Consider the following 20,048-nt stretch of genomic DNA (forward strand, 5'->3'; position numbering starts at 1 on the left):
AGCTGTATAAGGAATGCAGAGCTTCAAGTACATTAAACCCTGAATTCAATGAGGCAGAGGTTTCATGTTAAAGTGACCACTTCGTACCAGCGCTGGACGTCCCCCTCCCGCCCTCCTCCCCACCCACCCCATAGTTCTGTAAAGTCTCAATATATACAGATTCTATGCTCATTGTTAATTACATCTAGTAATTGTGTCTCTCGTTCTATCCTGAAACAAAGATAACAAGGTTTTAGAAGAAAGGCCAAAATTCTACATTCCAGCCCTATTACTCCATTGTAACTCTCTCAGACCGTGGTGGTGACCAGAGAAGGGAATTCGCCCATAAAAATCATCATCATGCCATCCTTCCTGAGCTGCAAATAATGCCTTTGATACTCACAGTCCATTGAACAGGACAAGTCTGATGAATCCGAAAGCTACAATAATTAATGCTTGTGTCACGTGTGCAGGAAACTGCAGTAATTGACCATTGCACCATTTGGTTGTGATCTGCAGAACATCCACACGTGCGTACTGCAGAGCACAGAGTCCAGTAAACACCAAAGTCCTGCTAACTTAGCAGAGCAGCTCAGATGCTGCACACTACAGAGAGCACGGGCTGCAGATCTGGGGTGGGCTGTGCACCTGAAGCACGGCACCCCCTCCAAAAATAAGACAGAAGTAAGGGAGAAGCATGATTTTGCACGTCCCAGCTAAAGAACAGAAGGTTGCACAGCTCAGTGACATCAGCAGCAGCTCTGGGGATTTCCTCCAGGCCTTTGCATGGCCAAGCTGCCCAGCACTGCTCCCCTCACTCCTGAGACCACACAGATGGAATCCAGCAGCTGATGCCAGTTCATCACAACACAGATCTGTCACATCTTTTTCCCCCCATACAAAGGAATCGCACTCTTTCTTCTCCGTGAACCAGGATGTGGTTGAAAAGGTGTGTTTTAAAGCTCTGCATTTGGCACACAGACCAAATTCAACACAACCATCAAGCTATTCTGAATTTACAGGTACTTTCTCATATCACCCTTGCAGATTTTAGATTCGCCTTCTCTTCAGTAGCGTGACATCCAGTTCTGACTTTTGTTCATGAGCTGCACAAGCTTACAAACCAATTTCCTGCTTTCCCTTTTGAGTCCAAGCCCAGCTGCTGGCTATCATTATTACTTTTTTTTTTTTAGGAAAAAAGGAGCACCTGTAAGAAGTTTGAGAAAAAAAAGTTAACCCGGAATCAAATGGCACAGCACAGGAGTAGCAGCAGGCCCCAATTCACAGCATTTCAGAGGTTTTTAAAGCCTTTTGCAAACCTTCACATTCTGTGCTATGCAGCATAGCAGTACATCACAGCAACAGGTTTCAGGTGGCAATTAATGCTCACCAGCTGTGTTCTGCTCACTGCCATCTCCAATAGCTGTGAAGGCTTCTGGCATCAGCACACCTCAGCACGTCCCCACGGACACAGAGTGAGGTGCACCCACACTACAACACATTTGTAATCATTGGAATGCTCTGACTTCCCGAGAGAAAAATCATTTCAACACTACCAAGACTAATAAATAAAATAAACACATCAAGCCTTACGGACACCGCAGCAACGGCTGCGTTTGGAATCTCTGAAGAGGTCAAAAAACCCCAGCAAGAGCTTAAAAAGAAACATTTATCACACAAAACGTTCAGAAAAATAAAATTCTTTCCGTAAATATTTTTGTAAAAAATATTTCAAGCAAGATTAGCGTTTGAGACATTCACTGTAGCATGGACCACGAGAAGTGCTTTATATTCCCACCAACCCCCTGTGCCATCAGCTGAGCCCAGCAGCTCTGGCACTGCTGTGCCCCCAAACACCCGCAGGCTGCAGGAAGGCTCAGCCTGCTCAGAGGTGCACTGACAGATCAGCTGCTTGGCACCAGGCTGCTTCGAGGGACTGTAGTGTATTTTGTAACTTCACAAGTGCACAAACTTCTTTTTTTCCCCCCCTCCCATACATACGTTTGAGAATGAGAAGGACAGCAGCCAGAAGCAAGACAAGCTCCACAATCCCACACGTGCCTTCCTCGCCTGTTTTCTCAGGCTGAGAAGTCACCACGTTCCTGCAGGTTTATGTCAGCAGTTTCCCAGAGACAGGGCTCTTGAGAATTCATTCAAAGGCTCGATTTAGCCAGATGCCAGCAACATTTCAAATTAATTCCTTTTGTTCAGGGTTACCTCCAAGAGCCATTAGCAGCAAGCCAGCGCCAGCACACGGCCAAAGCACGCTGACTGCAGCACTTGGAAAGGCTGCAGGCTAGGGGAGGAGATTCACCAAAGACCAACTTCAGCCTGGAGATACTAATCCCTCTAAGCTCCTTGCTTGAGGGATTGCAGGGTAGGATAGGTTTGCAGAAGAAAATCTGGAGCAGGAGCCTACCTAAGCCAACTCAGGAGCCTCACTGAAGCAGCCTGCTCCCCTGCAGATTAACAAAGGGAATACAAAACACAAACACCCCACCAGGCTGAGGGTGGCTGCTGTGAATCTCATTACCTAGCACAGCAAACACTCTGTTATGGATGAAGTGCTGTAGGGGACTCGCTTGCTTTTCTTAGCTCCATTAACAGTGAACATTATAAAGTCAGCAAATCTTTCTCACTGAAAACATAAATATTCAAATCAAAAGAAACACGAAGATGGGTTGGATTCCTTAAGCACTCGAATTTCCTCCGGAGCCAATGGGAGTCTGAGAAGAAAGCAATAAAGATTCACAATAACATAATTGCCATAAAACAAGTGCAGAACTTGGCAGATGACAAATCCACACACAGAACAATCCTCCACCAGAAGCAGTCAGAGGCTGTGCTCCCAGGGCAGCATGCTGACCTCAGTTCTGTGTGCTGCAGTGCGACCAAGGCCAGGAGCTCTCCTAACTAGGAAGGTTTTCCTAGGAAAGAAATGACCACTGTGCAATTCAGCTCCTTCTGAATTTCCACCTGTCTGCAAACACCACCAATTACAGCTCTCCAGCAAGCGACTACTTCCTTCCTTCTTAAAACATTAGCACTTGTGTTACAAGCACTCCCAAAGAGCCATACACGTTATTTCTCACAGGAAAAGCTTTACAGCAATATTCACAAGTTAACATGATATACAACCTGCCTTTAAAAAGAAGTACGGAATGGAGGCATTTCAGTCACCTGGTCTGAAACCCACATTTGTCTTCACGATACCTGAATGTTACACAGCGCAGGGAGGGTTTGTCCTTTTTGTAAACTAGACGTAGGAGTTATGTTGGCTTCTCTGTTTGTTTGTTTTGTTTTAAAGACACGCTGACTGATCCAAACCAGATCTTCAACATCCTTTAAAAATTAAATAAATAAATATGTTGCTATGCTTTGTTTTCTACACTTGAACATCTTTAAACAGAATATTCTTTTCACTGTCAAAAGGTCTCCTGTTTGCTTTAGAAGGCCGAGACGTTTGTTTTCCCAACAGAAAGAGCTGCTTGTAGCACATTCAAGGGTAAAAGACCAAACAATAAAAAACAAACACCACTGCCTGCTTCTGCTTGGTAAGGGTAAGTGGTCCCACTCCCAGTTCACACAAGACAGCGCCGATGATACAGACTGAATGTGTCACAGCAGTCTCTTCAAGTTCATCGCCTATTCGCCCCTCTTCTTCTTCCCTCCCTTCTTGTTTCTTTTGTTTGTTTTTAAACAAAAATTCACTCTTTTGCTTCTTCTACAGGACTCTGAGGTTCCAATTTGCATTTTATCTTGTTCCAGTACTCAGGTGCCACGGGAGATTTGGGGTCATGTGTGGAGCAGCAGAGACGGCCGTCCAGTGCCGATGCCACCAGGGCTCCTTTCTCGTGATCCTTACAGAATGAATGAGGGCAGAACTCACAGAACGAAACTGCAGGATTGCTACAGATGTCACACTGATGCCACGGACATTCCCACTTTCCTGAAGATAGAAGGGGAAGGGAGAAGAGCTTCAATGAGAAACAAAGAACGGGAGGCTGAGCTTCAATGAGAAATAAAGAAAAACACTGAAAACTCGAATTTGAGTTGCTCTTGGTGTTAAGACACTGTTTACTTCTTCCTCCAGCAAATAAGCTATTCTGAGGAAAGCTTCCATGCTTACAACATAAAGGCACATAACACATGATCTATCACACATTTGCGGGTGGTGACCCTGGCACATCAAGATGATGGTTGTACTTCAACTGAAAGAAAAGGAAAGTTGATCCAAGGAACAGAAGCATCAAGTTAAATAACATTACAATGCTTCCTCTCTCCACAGGTTCCTGTTGCAGGGGACACTGCTACCTGATAGATTTCTAAAGCCACACAGCACTGCAAAAACAGCTGTGCTTCATGTAAACAGATGCCACAATTCAGCTCCAGCACTGTCTCACTGCAGAAAGGAAAAGCAAGTGACAGGAATGCTCTTACCAAAAGGTGGTTGAGTCAGGTTAAGGCATAGGAGGTGGTAAGCTTTGGGACAGTCCTTTTTATCACACATGACAAGTTCTCCCCCATCTCCACACTGGAAACAGTTGTCTTCGTGCATCTGCTTCTGTTCCGTTTTTATTTTCCGCTTCTTCTGCTTTAATTTTGCATTCTTCACCTTCTCTTCATTTGCTGTTGCAAATGCTGTCTAGCAATTACCAAGATAACAGCAGTCACTTTATAAACCCCTCGCATGAAAATTAATTTAATCACCTTTGGCTGTTATTGGTGGGAATTACGCTCACGTTAAATTTGCTCAAAAAAGCTTTTAAGCTACGGAAGTCAGGAATGCACATCCACATGAATTTGAGGTAACCAGTTAGTAAATTAACTTTAACTCGGAAATGGCAGTACTACAGTTCATAACTAAAATCTCTGGAGACTTTCAAGGGAGGAAAACAGATCCAATTTCCACCCACATACCTTTGGACGCACTCCTAGGAAACCACTGCAGTTTTCTGCTCCGCAGTGACACTCAGTCCTACCATTCCCAAGGCAATCCAAATTATAATTAAATGTTAACTCCATTCCTAAAATGTAAAGAAGAACAATTTGTCTGACACTGAGGAAGACAGGTTTGCAACAGTAACATTTTACCTCAACAAGTGACCAAGTTCTGATAAACGTCACTTGGATTAAGCAGTTTCCACAAAGAAAACTGGGTGAAAGTTAGAAGCTTTGGATTTTAACAGCAGTGCATACACAAAACAGAGCTATCCCTCTTACCTGCAGGAATGTCACAAAGAGCAAACAGCCCAACTCTGATGTCACCATTCACTGTCCATTTCTGTGTTTCACAGTTTGGATTACAACTATGGTTCATAAAGCGAGAATAATTCCCCTTTGGACCAGCATCTATTATCCGATCCTTCAAATGAAAAGGCAGAGAAATAGCACAGATTATGTTTAGTACTTACAGCAAAAAAAGTTTCCTGCTGACAAGTAACTACATGCTAAGAAGGGAAAAAAATATTCTAGCTCAAATTAGTAAGAACAGGGAAGTTTTCCAAAGCCAGTCCTACAGAAAAGGGCTCATGAAATTAAAATAGTTTCAGCCATAAACAGCTTTTATTGAATGAAATCATAGTATTCACCTTTGTAACTGTTAACATATAAAAATTGGTTACACTGTTTTCATGGGCACGTTTAATTCGCAGTCTGCACTCTTCTTCATCAATTAGCTCCCCAACGTATTCATTCACAAATTCACCCTGAAAAGGCAAAGAAACCAAAAATAAAACCACGTGTAAGGTGACTTATTGTGCCAAATCCCTACGGCTTCATCATCTTCATTGGTGTTATTTACAGAAAGAAATCATTATTCGGACTACTTCTCCAGACTGAGCTCTCCCTTTTGCCCAGCAGTCACTGAGAAAACAGATTTTTTCCTCCTAGAAACACGAGACAGTGACCTCATCCCCTCCACCCATGGAATCTGAATTCAGTCACCTGCAACTCACTTTTGTTCTGGGAGTAAATATCAAGTTTATGACAACTCTGTCAAAACAGCTGAACAGATTTCACCATTAGTGCTGCACCCACACAAGTTACAAGTGTCTTTTAAACACTTGAAATATTTCACTTGGGAGCAGTGAAACTTCTGTGTGTGTTTCCTTAAGTTGCAGCGCTCTCACTTAAGACCACACCGATGGCTACCTCAGCTTTTGTTCACTTGAATTCTACCTTTTTAATGTTCCTTTTTGTCCTGAGACCCCATCCACGTCGATCGGTTTTGATGATTTCAGCATCAGGGTAGAGCCTTTTGGTGAAGCACTGGTTCTGACACCTCTCTCCTGCTGGGCACACCTGGGGGTGGCACTCATACTGCAGCATCCTGTTCAGACATTCTGACTCCAGACCACACGGGTTCTCATCAGATGGCTTGCAGTTACAGCGGGGGATTTCTGACAGGTCAGCCACCTGAATCTGAACCTTCCCTATTACCTTGTTGGACTGCAGAACAGAGGACAAGAAGAATAAAAGCTGAGGACAACGCACAAAGATTCTGAACAACTTTTTCCAAGTACAGGATTTCTGTGCAGTAAAATTAAAAACTTCATATGAAAAATACAAAGCCTGACATGTCCAAAACTGCTGGCAAGAATCAGACTCCACAGCTCTTAAGTAGGCTGAGTGGTCAAAAACAGCCAGCAGGTAACTAAGAGGGATGAGAGCAGCTTGCAAGCAGCAAAGCTCTACCTTAAGTAGAGCTGATCTTCACCTGTTAACTTGGACTGATACTCTGCTAAAAGAATGTTTTTTGGTGCCATAAGAGAACAAAAGATTCCTGAACTGAACAGCAGAATGATTCTCGTGCATCTCCTTAAGCTGAAATTGTTGCAAGCGTGCAATTAGCTTACTCATAAACAGAAAAAAGAAAAAGAAAGAAGCCAACTCACTTTAATGTGTTTATATGGTGGAGGTTTCCTTGAATTTCTTTCAATTTCTAATGCTTCTTTGCTTTCTCTTTGTGCTTTCAGCTCCTGGAAACGCTTTGCTGCTTCTTCAAGTGCTGTTCAAGGGAGGGAGTTCAAAATAGGGAGCAATTAACACCAGCTGCTGTTAATCAAATACAAACTTTTTCTTTAAGCTAAGAACAGAAATACATATACAAAAAAAATCCAGAAAGTTAAAATGAGTTATTGCAGTACATCATGAATCTATCTTTATCAGATACTTTTCAGCAGAAACTGAGATATTGAACAATGATCCCATGCAGCTGAGCCCAAGCACCACCTTCACATTTTCCAGACTGTGAAAGAAGTGAACCTGCCCACAGCAATACACAATGAGCAGGCACTTAAATGCTTTTTATCTGCAGTTAAGGGATCTACACAATGTTTGCAGCTTTATGTGTGAACACAGAACACCAGTCACATAATACTCCCATGCAGGTTAAGTGGTGATGGAGACACAAACACGTGGAATTTTTGTCATAAACCACTATAAACTTTGTTTGATTTTACCTTTCTTGAAGGTCTTGTTAATACTAGTTTGCCCCTCAGCAAAGCTTTTATCTCCTTCAACATAAGGGAAAACTCTGCCCTGGTGTACCCAATAGTAGTCATGTGAACCAAAGAAAAATACTGGGAAGTCCCCGATATCATGTTTGAGGCCCTGTATGTTGAGAGGCACAGACCTGGGATTGCAGATCTCTGCTGGCCACCACCTGGAAGCACAAAGAAAGGATGCACGTAAGTTCTGGGAACCACAGCCTAAGCCTCCAAGCTTGCTTTGCTCATTGGAGAAATAAAAGCCACTTCTTTCCCAAAGAAATGATCTCCCTTACAGAACCAAGGCTCCTTTTGGCAACATTGCCAAGTGCCACACAAAACAGCAGAAGCCCTTTGTTATTCAAGTTCTTGCTCCACATTTTGGAGAAGTCTTGTGAGAAGATGACCTAAGAATGGATTTTTAAGACCACCTACAAATGCTTTTATTCTTGCAGGTGACAGAGTAAACACAAGCTAAGACATCATGGCTCTGTAAGGCAGTCCCTGGTTTTCCATACTGCTATTGCATTTTACAGAGCCAATGCAAGTGAAGTAAGTATCCTTCAGTGCCTGGAAAAGCAGGAGAACTCAATTTGAAGAGAAACACTGACGCCTGAAATGAAATAAATCAATCGTTATATTTCAAGTTCTTGCTTTCCAAGACTGAGCTACTTTGAGTCACCCTCCTGTAATTGCACAGGACATTAAAACAAAACAACAAGAAAAGAACAAAATGGGAAACATGCCTGTAATTTCCAAGCTTGACCCAAACAATCTGCTTGTAACGAAGCTTCTTGCCAGCTTTACAGTCATTGCAATTCCAACATCCTTCAGGCATGTCTATGTTGAGACACTCAGGGTGAAAGGAAGCTGGGCAGGACTCACAGCACAACAGTTTTCCACCTTTAAACAAAGAAACCCTGTCTGGTTTATAGAAGTAAGGATTTGCCTCCTCTTGTGCACAGCAATTGATATCAATTTTTAGTCATATATTCTCAACCTTTGCTTGCCTCACAGCGAAAATATGCCAAAAGAAAGGGATCAAGTCAAACTTACAATGCTGGATTTAAAAAAAAAAAAAGCTGCAGTGCACTTCTCCAGTGTGCAAATCGTGGCTCTTAATTGCATCAGCCATAAGCTACAAAGCAAATGCTTTTTCAAGGTGAGCAAAGTTGGCAACAGAAGCAACACTCGAAGGAAGCACTGCAGATGGAAGCAGAGCCATTAACTTTAATGTCTTTGGTGATGGTCAAAGCTTTAACGGTGACAAAAAACCGAATTCTAAGAAATACTTTCTCATTCAACATTGTTATGACTGAATCCCTTAGCAATCAGTTAGTGTGCATTACAAAAACCCAATCCCACAGCCTATAGGTCGATCAATGCTTTTCTGTAGTAGTGGCATCACAGAAAGGAGTTCTCATTACCAATCTATTTCAGAAAACAATTAAGTGTTTTGAGTAACGTGAATTCAATTACATAATGCAGTGGCACCACAGATGTTGTCCTTATCCCAAAAGTTCCTTCTGGGTGCAAAGGAACTCTCAGTGCAGCGTGGTTAACCTGCACAAGTTTCCATTTCTTTGGACAAATGTGTGGGCAGATGCATTACACATGGAGAGCCACAGCACATCTCTAAGCCATCCTCAGCAACCAGAGCAGCTCACGCAATGAGTCTCAGTAAAACACACATATATATTTATATAAAATACTACAATATATACATATGTATATATACATGTGTATATATATGCATTTAAAGAGCAGAAAGAAAATCATCAAACGTTTGTGTCCCAGGGACCAGAAATCTGGGAGATACTGAAGATCTTTTTGAAGGAATTTTCAATCACAGTATGGAAAAAGAAGTTCCAGAACACGTACCAGAAAATCTTGTCCACCTATAGACTTTCCAATTTGTCGTTACGTTAATTGATTGTTGAATGTTGCAATAAGCATTCCTTAAACAAATAAATCACACAACCAATACTGTATTTCCTCTGCTACGGACAGCAAATTCCAACTACGTGGGTTTTCCAGAGTTTCCCCCAAAGTCAAACTTCACCTTCAAGTAATTTTAGCAAATGTTATCTCAGAGGAAATACAGCCCCAGTGTAAATCATTATCCAACACGGTAAAATGCCAGGAGATGCAAAAATCAAGCAAAAAAAAAAAAATCAAACAAATCTTTCAATGCTAAGCAAGAAAAAAAATTGCTCTCAGGATGCATTAGTAAGGTATTGCTCAAGCTAAGCAGAGGGCTCAAAATAATTTTTGTTTTCAGGACTTACAGAAACTACTGAAAGCCATCAGTCTAGCAACACTGATAATAACCTAACTTTAGAATGGTTAATTGGGCACCATTTCTGTGGGGAATAAAATATAACATCTGAGTATTTTACAGAGACAACGTGTATCTCCCCATAAGGTATCCTGAGACACTCCAGCACCTCCCACGCCAGCATGAAATGAGCTCTCTCTCCTGGCAATAAACCCTGCAGTTTTCTCCACAGGACAAAACCCCTCTGCTGGAGGTGCAGCCCCTCCTGCCACTCCTGCCCAGCACAGCAGCAGTGCCAGGAGCAGCAGCAGGAGAGGAACAGCCCAAGGACTGCAACACACACAAACACAGCACGACCTCAGCGCCTTCCCCTCTGCATCTCCTCTGGAATGGCAACAACCCCCAGCAATGCTCCACCTGAAAAATCCTCCATTCCCTTGGGCTTGGCTTAGCCTACCTACAAGATCTGAAAGAGACTTCCCCTCTTCTTCTGTATATAAAACCAATTTAAGAAGTTGTTGTTCTGCACGCCATCGAGGTAAGCACTGAACTGCAATGGTACCAAGCTCTGTTTGCCTCTTCTTCCTATAGCTGTGTGAACAGCTTCCTGACAGTGGAGTAATCTAGGCCAGATACAAAACGATTTAGCCTCTTCCAAAGAGAATTTAGAGACAGCAATTATTTTAAGCCCTTTTGTAATAATAATAATAAAAAAAATTGCCAACGACATGAACACACGCTCACAATAATCAATGAGTGAAATTTACTGAAAAGCAGTAAGTGATGCTTGACAAGCAGACATATCTTGTTTGATTTAAAGATAGAGAAATAATAGAAAAAGCAAAAGTAAATTAAAGAGAAAGAAACTATTTTGGTTACCTTTCTCACATTTCTTTTTGGAAGCTGACGAAGGAGGAGGAATCATAGGTAATTTCATCAACTCAGCACGATTTGATTCATTCAGTAGGTAGTGGGATTTATAGGCATATGAACTGAACAGGGGGTCTGAATGATCCTGCACTACCAGCCCTATACGAAACAAACAGAAAGAGATGAGTTGCAATGAAACTACCCATGATTCCGTAAAGGAGAAAATAAAATAAAGCAAATGAACACCTATAATGCACATACGTGTGAATGAAAAAAAGAGAAAATGAAGAAAAAGAAAAGTCTGACAAAGCTTCTTCACTAAGAAAGAGGTTATATGTCAGAGAGACTAAATTCAGTTGTAACTGGAAAAACCTACGGTGAATAAGCTTCTCCTAACTGGAACTTCAACAGTGCTTTTACATCTGTGCATCTCCAGGAAAGCACAAGAAAAGCAACCCTGTGTCATCCTGTGCAAACCACCCTCCCAAATGAGCAAAAGCAAGCTGATGTGAAGAGCTGGGTGATGGCAGCCACTGCTTCTAAGGCAATACCAGCAGCTGGGGCTACAGACTGGAAGAACACAAACCCTCCACATGGCCCCGTAGCTGCAGAATTCACCATCCCACATCCTAGAAAGCCAAGATTTAGCTATGGAAGCATTTTGCCTTTAGAATTGGTTTAGAATTAAAAGTAACAGGAGGGCTCAGTGACCCTGCAAGCAGCAGAGGAGAAAGAATGGATGAAAATTCTGCCCTACACCCACTGTGTTTAGGTAAGAATTGCACTAACAGCCTCCCCACAGCTGCCAAATCAGACATTTTGGAGCAGTCGAGCACCCTGCTCTGCTAAATGCCTTGATTTCAAATGATGCCTGCATGCTTTTTTTCTGTCTTCCTCCACTAAGAAGAGTTTACCCACACTGCTCCAAGTCAGGCAGCGTAGGTCAGAAAGCCAGAGGTACAGGTCAGAAGCATTCAACCAATAATTCCGGGAAGTGTCACAGCTGAGATCCAAAGAAGCGTGGAGGATGAGCCACCAAGATAACCACCAACTCCTTCCCCTGAGAGAGGGGCACAGAGCTGAGTGCCGAAAAGAAGTTTTGGAATTGCGGTACCTAAAAAAGTGGTGAGATCAGAATGGTGTCTGCCTGCCTGCAAAACACAGCCTCAGAACAACTCCTCAAGCAAGGATGACCTACATGCAGTTACATGAACTATGAAGTGCTTTAATGAAGGATATTTCAGGAAGGTGAATAAGAAGACTTGAATGTTTTCTTTAAGTACCTCATGATGAATAAGTTTTAATGATGCATTTTCCCACCTCGCTCATGTTTTGCATCTAAACACAGAGTATCTCCTCCTAACATCAACTAAAATTAGTGAAATTCTCACACAGATGCCTATTTCTAGCTTGTTCAGCTCCCCATTTCCTTCTGAGCAGTTCTTCTCTCACAGATGCTGTCCTTATGTCCCTATGCTCACCACATACGATTAGACAGAACTCAACCCAACCCACCCAGTGAGTTTGCTCTTGTAGCCTCAGCCTTTCACCAGAGAAAACAATGTTTCTGCATTGCTTGAGTAACTGGTGTTGCTGTAAGTTAGCAGCTTGCTGTTTGGAACGACACAAGTGACAGGAGAGCCAGAAACTTAAAAAAAATGGAAAGAAAAAAAAAGGAAAAAAAAATATGGACACATGGAAAATCCTAGCATGGAGCTTGTTTACATGGTATTGAAAATGCTTTCTTTTCAAAGTTCTCAAACATGATGGTACTTTGAATTTCAAATGATTTTTTTTTCTAGCTCATGAGTAAATCCTCACCCCCAGTCTTAAACACTTGCTTATATTTGTGAGTGGTGAAAGAATCCCCCTTCTGCTTAACAGACAGTGAATAATAAGTGTTCATTCTCAGCTTGCAGTGACTAGAACTGGGGGCTCAGCATCTATTTTCTTCTGGCAACAGAAGCACGCCTTCTGAGTGAGGGACCAAAATAGCATTTGAAGCTTAACATGAACAGCTGACTACACCAAAAATCATAGAAAGCATTAAAACCCCTCACAGCCCTAAGAGATGTTTCCTTCACATCATTTTTATCATTCAACTGCACAAATGACGACAGAAGAACTATAAAACAGAGGGAGGAAAAAACAGTTGTGCTCACCTCTTGCACAAACGAAACAAAAGCCTACATTTACAGCTGATGAGGAGTGATTCCTTTTGGAATGGTTACTACAGATGAGAATGTGGGATGACACAAATAAGCTTCCTGCAGCAATACAGCCATCTCCTGAGTGATAGGCAATGGGACATCTGAAACATCTCACCATGCGACCTGTTTAATATAAATGCAAAAAAAAATGCACCATGTCACCCTGGAGTCGAGATACGGTACAAGATAGCACAGACAGACGCAGGACTGACTTTTATTCCACGTGGAGAGCTAGATTACAGACATTTACATCTTGGAAAAAGTTTCACAAAAGTTAGCTTTCACTTCAGAACCCTGTTGGGAAAAAAACACATGGTTGAAACATTCTAGAGTTCGCTTTTTTGCTTAATTATTTTAGTTGATTTCTACAAGGATTCTTTGTTCCCTGAATTGTTCTAGCAGCCACTCCCAACCGTCTTCAGAAAAAAATGAACTCCTCAGCCTCGTGCCACTAACCCTCAGCTTACATTAAACTCAGCAACAGAAGACAAGGTCAGCACTGCAGATCCAGGTGCGCTCAGACCAATGGTCTCAGGCTGCTAGCTGCTTTCCCACCCACAAAGATTCAAAGACCTCATTAAGAACGAAGCCCTTCTTCCTCGCTGCGTTACTGGGAGTCAGACTGATTGCGGTGACGCATCTGACGTTTCTCCTGCCGGTCAGAGTCAGCTCTGCTCTCACCTTTGCTTGCTTTATGGATGTCCTTATCCACGGAGCAGGCAGAGCAGCAATGCTGAGGGCACCGAAATCCTCGTGATTCAAACAGAGCTGTGGCAAACTTGCGCACGCACGCCTCGTGGTAGAATTTACCGCACGCGCTGACAGAGCAGCGCTTCACATCTTTGCCAGGAAGCTTGCAAGAAAAGCACGTGTGTTCTCCTTGTAAAAGAAGGAATAAAAAAGCCCAAATGTAAGCGTCAATACTTCAGGATACAGATGCTGTTAAAAAAAAACATCCTGAAACGAACAGAACTTCGCTGCTCTGATCAATGCAGCTGTTTGCTTGCTGCTATAATTCACAGGCTCTACTGAACTACTATTAACCTGAACTGCTTTATGCTGAGTACTCTTAACAGTTTGTCACCCTTTCTCTCCCATAGCAAGGTACTTGCTATGTGGAAAGTGAAAATCTGGCCTCAGAGGTTGAGAAAAGTAACAGAACAGACCAAACTTTGAAGGTTCTGTAAGTAAACCCTACTTGTTCTGATCAGGACAGAGCAGGAAATGTTGCCCATTTCTCAGCCATGGGAACACACTCACCATTTTTACACTCTGTGCAGAAGAACTTCTCCTCCGGCATCGCCTTCAGGCCCAGACACTCCATATGAAAGGTGCTGCAGCACTCGCCCTCACAGGACACCAGTGACTCACCAGAGCTCTCACAGATCTTAAACAGAGATACAATAAGTCAGGAGAATTGCTTTACATCCCACAGCAGACTTGACAAAATCTATGGGCTGAAGACAATCCCAGAATTTACGGCAGCTTTCTCTTATAACAGTGTGAATCTCTCCAAAATAGAAGGAGAAGTTCTACAGGATCCACTTGGAGTCCTAGTTCTCTCACACTTAAATAAAAAGACGAGTTCCTCCTTAATATTCCTAATCCATAAGCTCTCCTAGGAACTATTTTCAGATCACAGAGTCCTGGAAGCCTTAATATTTTAAGATATGGTTAAAGCAAACTAGTATGATTTGCTAAGTTCATCACCTCAAACTAAAAGGAACAGCCAAAGCATCTTAACAGTTCTTTCTACAGTGCCATCATTTACCTGACAAACGGTGTCTTTTTTATTTGTTCCAGTTCCTCTCCTGGATAAGCTGGAATCCACTGACTGCACATCAGAAGCATCAGCATCGACAGCAGCTGATGGGCTGTCCGAACGCTTTCCAAAACTACCCTACAAAGAGGGAAAGTCCAAGGCACTCAAACAAGACACTTTCAAAGGACAATCACACTGTGAAAAACAATATTTACATCACCACTGATTAAAAGATTATTCAGCACATCAAGAGGTTCAAACATCTTTGAAAAGTTGTTGGACTTCACTGCAATGACACAAGAAACGCTGCCTTTCTGACACATCTTTCACCTGGACGAGAAAAAAAATTCGTCTATTTCACTCTTTCCAGAAACCTCTTTGTTTCATACTGGCATCCCACAACTCCCAAGGAATCCAACGACTTTTCAGAGAGCAAAAGGAGTCAGTGACCAATTTGTTCTGCCAGATGATGTCAGGTGCAGGTTTAGAAATAAAAGGTAATTTTAAAAAGCTTGTGTTTTACTTTTTAGACAATAAAAGGCAGAACTTGAAGGAAATACAGTTCTCATAATTAGCAACAGGCAGCTGAAGAGACTGAGATATTGATCGGACACATCTGTGAGAAACAATATGCCTTTACCTGTAAATCATTGAGTCCTCTTGAATCAGAGTCAGAAGCATCTCTGTAAGCTGAGCTCGTCAGTTCCACATCAGTTGAGGCTCGACTCCTCTTCTTTAAAGGTTTACAAGAATCTGAAATCTCGCTGGCACCTTAACACAACATGCTAAAATTAGTCTTAGTGTTTGTTTCTTCGTTTTCTTTTCTCAGCAAAGGAAAATGAAAATGAGACAACCTGAAAATGGACTCTATTTGCTATTTTTAATTCTCAGCTTGCAACTTTGATACTAGTTTAATCCTCTGTAAAGACCTAATTAACTGGACATCACTTTAGGAAGTCCTCGTAACAATCTTCTGGATATGCTGACATAGCAGAGGAAGCTATAAGTTGTGTGTAACAGAGGATAAGCCCTTAGGAGATTATCTCTTCATCATTCATCTTTAAAATAGGGCTAAGCAAAAGCATCATCTCATAATCATACTAAGTGCTTACAGCACATGAACAACATAACTACCTTCCAACCAGCAATGCAAAGCCAAACAAACCAATCGACCAAACCAAGCCACGTTCATCACTAGAAAGCTTCAAGACCTCTGGAGCTCACACAGGATGAAAAGCACTGCCAAAATGTGATGAAGAGCCAGGAATTTTCAGTGAAGTTTAAGTGTGTGACTCACCTTTCTGCAGGCCTGTCTTCACTGCTGCCAGTGGAACCATTTCAACCTGTTTGAATAGGAAAATCCATAGTTAAAAACAAAGGAATTTTTTCCCCTAGTATTAAAAAGAAAACATTAAAGTTTAAGCAGTTAGCATCTCTGAACTCATGTGCAGTCTGCCATCCCCTCCTCAGTGCAAGCCTTCTTGTCCTGTTGGATTTAATCCTAGCTGCCTACGCTGAGTACCAGGAGACAAGGCAGCCACGTGTTTGCTAGCAAGGTCCTTTCCAGTCGCTCCCTTTCTGCATGAAGACGACAGAAAACTTCAGCCGTGTCCAGCAGGCAGGAGCGGGGTTCAGTGTGGCAGCCAACCCTGATTGCTCTGTACAACCCCACACCTGTGTAAGCACAAGTTTACCTTAACAGGCATGACACTCAGGTTAGCGAGACACTTAAGGTATCGCCACTTAAGGCACATCCACCAAGCATGCACTCCAGGCTCCTGGGAACACGGACCTTCCCTGTATAGAGTGCTGCAAGGCCACAGGGATGGGGGTATGGACTTGGCACAGAGCATTGCAGAGCTCTATACAGCTGGAAACTCAATGTCAGTACACACCTAAGCAGACCAAGTTTACAGTCTTGCAAAAGTACTTCAGGCTCTTGATCCTCTATCAGTAGGGCACGTTTAGAATCTGCTCTGCCAATGTACATGTAACATGAGAATTTGGTGAAGGGATAATAATTAGAGAGAGGAAAGTCGTTGCCTTAAATCCTGCTTTTAAGGTTAAGGGTTACAAGTTACTGCTTTACAATGTGGTTACATATGCATGTAGAAACACATTTAGTAAATATTTAAGGATTATTCTATAATTTTTTTAAAAAATATTTTATTTTGTTGTACAATAGGTAAAAACATACAATAGAAGGATTTGTATAGGATACATTTCATAATACAAATATAAAATCTAAACAATCACTTTTATTTCTCCACTAGTCACTGTAACAGTAGCATTAACATTTTGTTTTTCCCATTAATTGTACTCGTTCCAGTTATAACTTTATACCAAGTCGTTGCAGACTAATTTGGGAATCAGTTGCAAGAAAACTTGACTTTGGGTAACAAATATTGTTGCATAATTGTAAGGAGTAATTATTATTTCTTTTTAATATAACTTAATACATTCAAGGTTACGCGCATTACAGTGCATCTGTGTTTAATTTTTAGTCACACACTTTTCCTGAGAAAAGCACTTTAATGTTCATAGTCTTAGTTAGCTAAGTAATATAAACAAGCAAAGCTAACTGGGATCCATGAAATTCATATTGTTGGTTCTTAAACCTTTGTTAAATTAAGAAACACTTATAAATGTGAAATAACATATGAAAACACGGAGGCTGCAACACCCCCAGACAAGAGGCTGAAAGGAACGTTGGGTGCTTCACACCCAACATTTCTGTTGCTTTCAAGTTTCTTTCTGCAGTTTTCCAGAGTTAGAACACTCTTCTGCTGAGCACAGGTGTAAATGCTGTGGCACCAAAAGAAAAACATGAAAAAAAAAAAAGGTCTGGTCTGCCTTCAACCTCTGAATGAATGAAGTGCAAAACAAGGTGTAAAGGGCAAAGAATAAATTAGAATAAAAAGAGCTAAAAACCCCCAAATGTTCCCCCTTCCCATATAAAATCTGTAGCCCAATCACCCCTTTTAAGAAATCCTCACTGGAAAAAACTATCCTATGAAACATTTCACATAGAATTCTCTGGTTTCAAGAGGAAAGCGGAGAGTGAAAAGTGACCACGTAAGGAAAAGAACCAACAACTTTGACAAACTTGTTAAGAAGTATTCCGTTTTTAACATTATGTCCATTCACTGAACTTTCCTATTCATTTTCACGCAGAATTTTGTTTGTTTGTTTGTTTTAAAGCAACAACATTTGTCTGTCTGACATCCAGATTAAAGGAATGCCCTGTACATGTTAGATCTAGTTAAGGGGGGAGAAAGTATATCCCAGAAGAACTGTTCTGCTGACGTCTGCCAACACAGAAGTCTGACTATTAAATCATTCCCAGAGTCCATTTTCAAAAGTGGTCAGATTAATCAGTCTAACTTCATCTGAAAAACAAAACCTCAATACAAACCAGCAGCTAAATCGAGAGCAAAAGGAAGGAACCTGGTGGTAATTCCATCAAAGAGAAGTTACTGAAACAAAATCATTTTGCTCGTAACAGAAATCTCAAAGAAAACATGGCAGGTTCGTTAGGAGTCTTGCATCATTGAGTTCCCATTTTCCATAGCCTGACTGATACTGTGAAGATGCCAGTAGCAGAGTCACAGCAATGGTATTGACAAGGGGATTTCATGAAGGATAGTCCAAAACGAAACCCGATGGGGAAAAAAAATGGAGAAAAATAAAAAGGCACCAATATAAGCCACAACATTTATGAATACAATATATTTTAACTCTCTACATGGAGGAAGCCAACCTGCTCCTTTTTGATCTTCTTCTTTGGCACAACTTCGGTGGATTTCTCAGACTCTGAGCGGGTTCGAATGGATCTTCTCTGTTGCTTCTTTTCTACAGAACCTGAAGAAGGAAAAAAGGTTTCTATTACACTATTCCTCCTACTTCTGTGCCACAGCAACACCTTCAGCACCAAATCAACAGCTGAATTAACGAAGCCAAGACCTTGTCCTCTTCTGAATGTTTTATTTTTCAATTCAGTTCCGAGCTATTTGCCAGCTGGTGCTGTGGTTTGCAGATAGCATGTTCTGATTCCATGGACAGAAAGAAGCATTGGTGACAGTACAAAATGACAAGCTGGCATCCAGGTCAAGGGAATGGATTTTCAAAACACACCTCTCAGTCTTCGCTCTGGTTAATTTTTAACCAAACAGTCCATATTTTGGTATTTATGGAAGGCAGCCACAATCAATTTCTTCAACTAAAACAAGCCAGAAACCGAAGATGCAAAAATCAGGTTCCAAGTTTTCATTCCCACAGATAGCTGTGTGCCCTACAGGGGTGTGAGCCTTCACCCAGGACTCTGGCTACCACAGAACAGTAAAGCAAGAACCCCTCTATTGCATGTGCTATCACTACGAAATCTAAATGCTCAACAGAAAGCACAGAAGCAGCACAATCACCATGCATTACTGCAATTAATGAAAGCAAAAACTAAGCTTTTGAGAACTATTACTACAGAAAAGAAACTCGGATTAATGGCAGTGATTATGATATTTCAAGAGAAAGTATGAATTCTTTTTTTTTTTTAAAAACAGGTGAATTCAGAAGATCCCTCTATGCTACAGTATCTCCAAAAAGGTCATATTGTGAAACAGGTACACAGCATCTGATCCCACGAACAGTTTGTTTGTTTGTTTTTGACACTTGGAGCTGTTTAACAGAGAGCTGAAGTTTGACATTTCACAGCTTTTATGAAGCATTATTCATGGTTTTCAGTTTGGGTGTTTTACCTACAGAAGCAGCAGTGTAACTTCTGGCTGCAATGAGAGACATCCAGAATAGTTCTGGATCTCAACACTGAAGCCAGAAGTCTTTTGTCACCTCTGCATTAGGCTGAAATTCTTTGAAGCAGCTGAAAGTCAGTTTGGGCAACTGTGACCAGAGATTTGATTTAATCCATCATGCCTTTCCTCCCCGTGCTGCCTCACTGTGAAAACAGAATTAAGATGCAAGCCCTGTATCAGAGAAGAAACTCTCAAGTTATTGCCTTCAGCCAATATTAAACTCACTATCAATCAAAGTAACAGGCACTTTTTTCCTGTCCCTGCTCTCCAAGGATGCAGCACATCACCTCCACAATGCTCCTACCCCATCTGCGTGTCTGCTTTGATCCAGAGTTTCAGGACAGGTTTCAGCCCAGCACTCTACCTCACCCTGACAAGGTTAGGTCAATCCTGTTCCAGCTGTAGGTGGAAACCAGAGGCACTATGAATTCTCATGGTTGTTCTCTTGGTAGCAGCTTTCAGGTTACAAAATTATTCTCCCAGCACTATAGAATTCAGTATATCTAACTGCAGGTTATTATTAAGGATTCCCAAAGTCATTCTGTAAAATATTTAACATAAAGGCACCCTGAAACTCCAGTGACCTTAAATCTGAAAAAAGGACTTTGTAGTTATGTTCCATGAGAGGGGACCAACAACTGTCTGGACTTTGGG

At 41.7% G+C, this 20,048-nt stretch overlaps 1 protein-coding gene across 9 annotated transcripts in view; it reads right to left on the reverse strand.

The window, feature by feature from the left end:
• Positions 1 to 1,173: 1,173 nt before the first annotated feature.
• Positions 1,174 to 20,048, reverse strand: part of NSD3 (nuclear receptor binding SET domain protein 3) — a 34,110-nt gene continuing 15,235 nt past the window's right edge. For 6 of the 9 annotated variants that reach the window (XM_019622643.2, XM_019622642.2, XM_010723122.3 and 3 more), the window contains exons 8-24: positions 18,350 to 18,450; positions 15,887 to 15,932; positions 15,230 to 15,360; positions 14,599 to 14,727; positions 14,088 to 14,214; positions 13,509 to 13,706; positions 12,780 to 12,950; positions 10,627 to 10,776; positions 8,216 to 8,372; positions 7,443 to 7,645; positions 6,876 to 6,988; positions 6,160 to 6,429; positions 5,571 to 5,687; positions 5,203 to 5,344; positions 4,900 to 5,006; positions 4,420 to 4,624; positions 1,174 to 3,928 (exon numbers count right to left, since the gene is read on the reverse strand). In XM_019622643.2, coding sequence (XP_019478188.1) covers positions 3,687 to 3,928; positions 4,420 to 4,624; positions 4,900 to 5,006; positions 5,203 to 5,344; positions 5,571 to 5,687; positions 6,160 to 6,429; positions 6,876 to 6,988; positions 7,443 to 7,645; positions 8,216 to 8,372; positions 10,627 to 10,776; positions 12,780 to 12,950; positions 13,509 to 13,706; positions 14,088 to 14,214; positions 14,599 to 14,727; positions 15,230 to 15,360; positions 15,887 to 15,932; positions 18,350 to 18,450 — 2,609 coding nt within the window. In that variant the 3' untranslated portion in view covers positions 1,174 to 3,686. Of the gene's footprint in view, positions 3,929 to 4,419; positions 4,625 to 4,899; positions 5,007 to 5,202; positions 5,345 to 5,570; positions 5,688 to 6,159; positions 6,430 to 6,875; positions 6,989 to 7,442; positions 7,646 to 8,215; positions 8,373 to 9,757; positions 9,833 to 10,626; positions 10,777 to 12,779; positions 12,951 to 13,508; positions 13,707 to 14,087; positions 14,215 to 14,598; positions 14,728 to 15,229; positions 15,361 to 15,886; positions 15,933 to 18,349; positions 18,451 to 20,048 lie in introns of those variants that run through there. The other 3 variants (XM_019622645.2, XM_019622646.2, XR_002121459.2) reach the window with 3 other exon arrangements.

Source organism: Meleagris gallopavo, chromosome 24, assembly GCF_000146605.3.
Source record: "Meleagris gallopavo isolate NT-WF06-2002-E0010 breed Aviagen turkey brand Nicholas breeding stock chromosome 24, Turkey_5.1, whole genome shotgun sequence".
Classification (NCBI taxonomy): domain Eukaryota; kingdom Metazoa; phylum Chordata; class Aves; order Galliformes; family Phasianidae; genus Meleagris; species Meleagris gallopavo.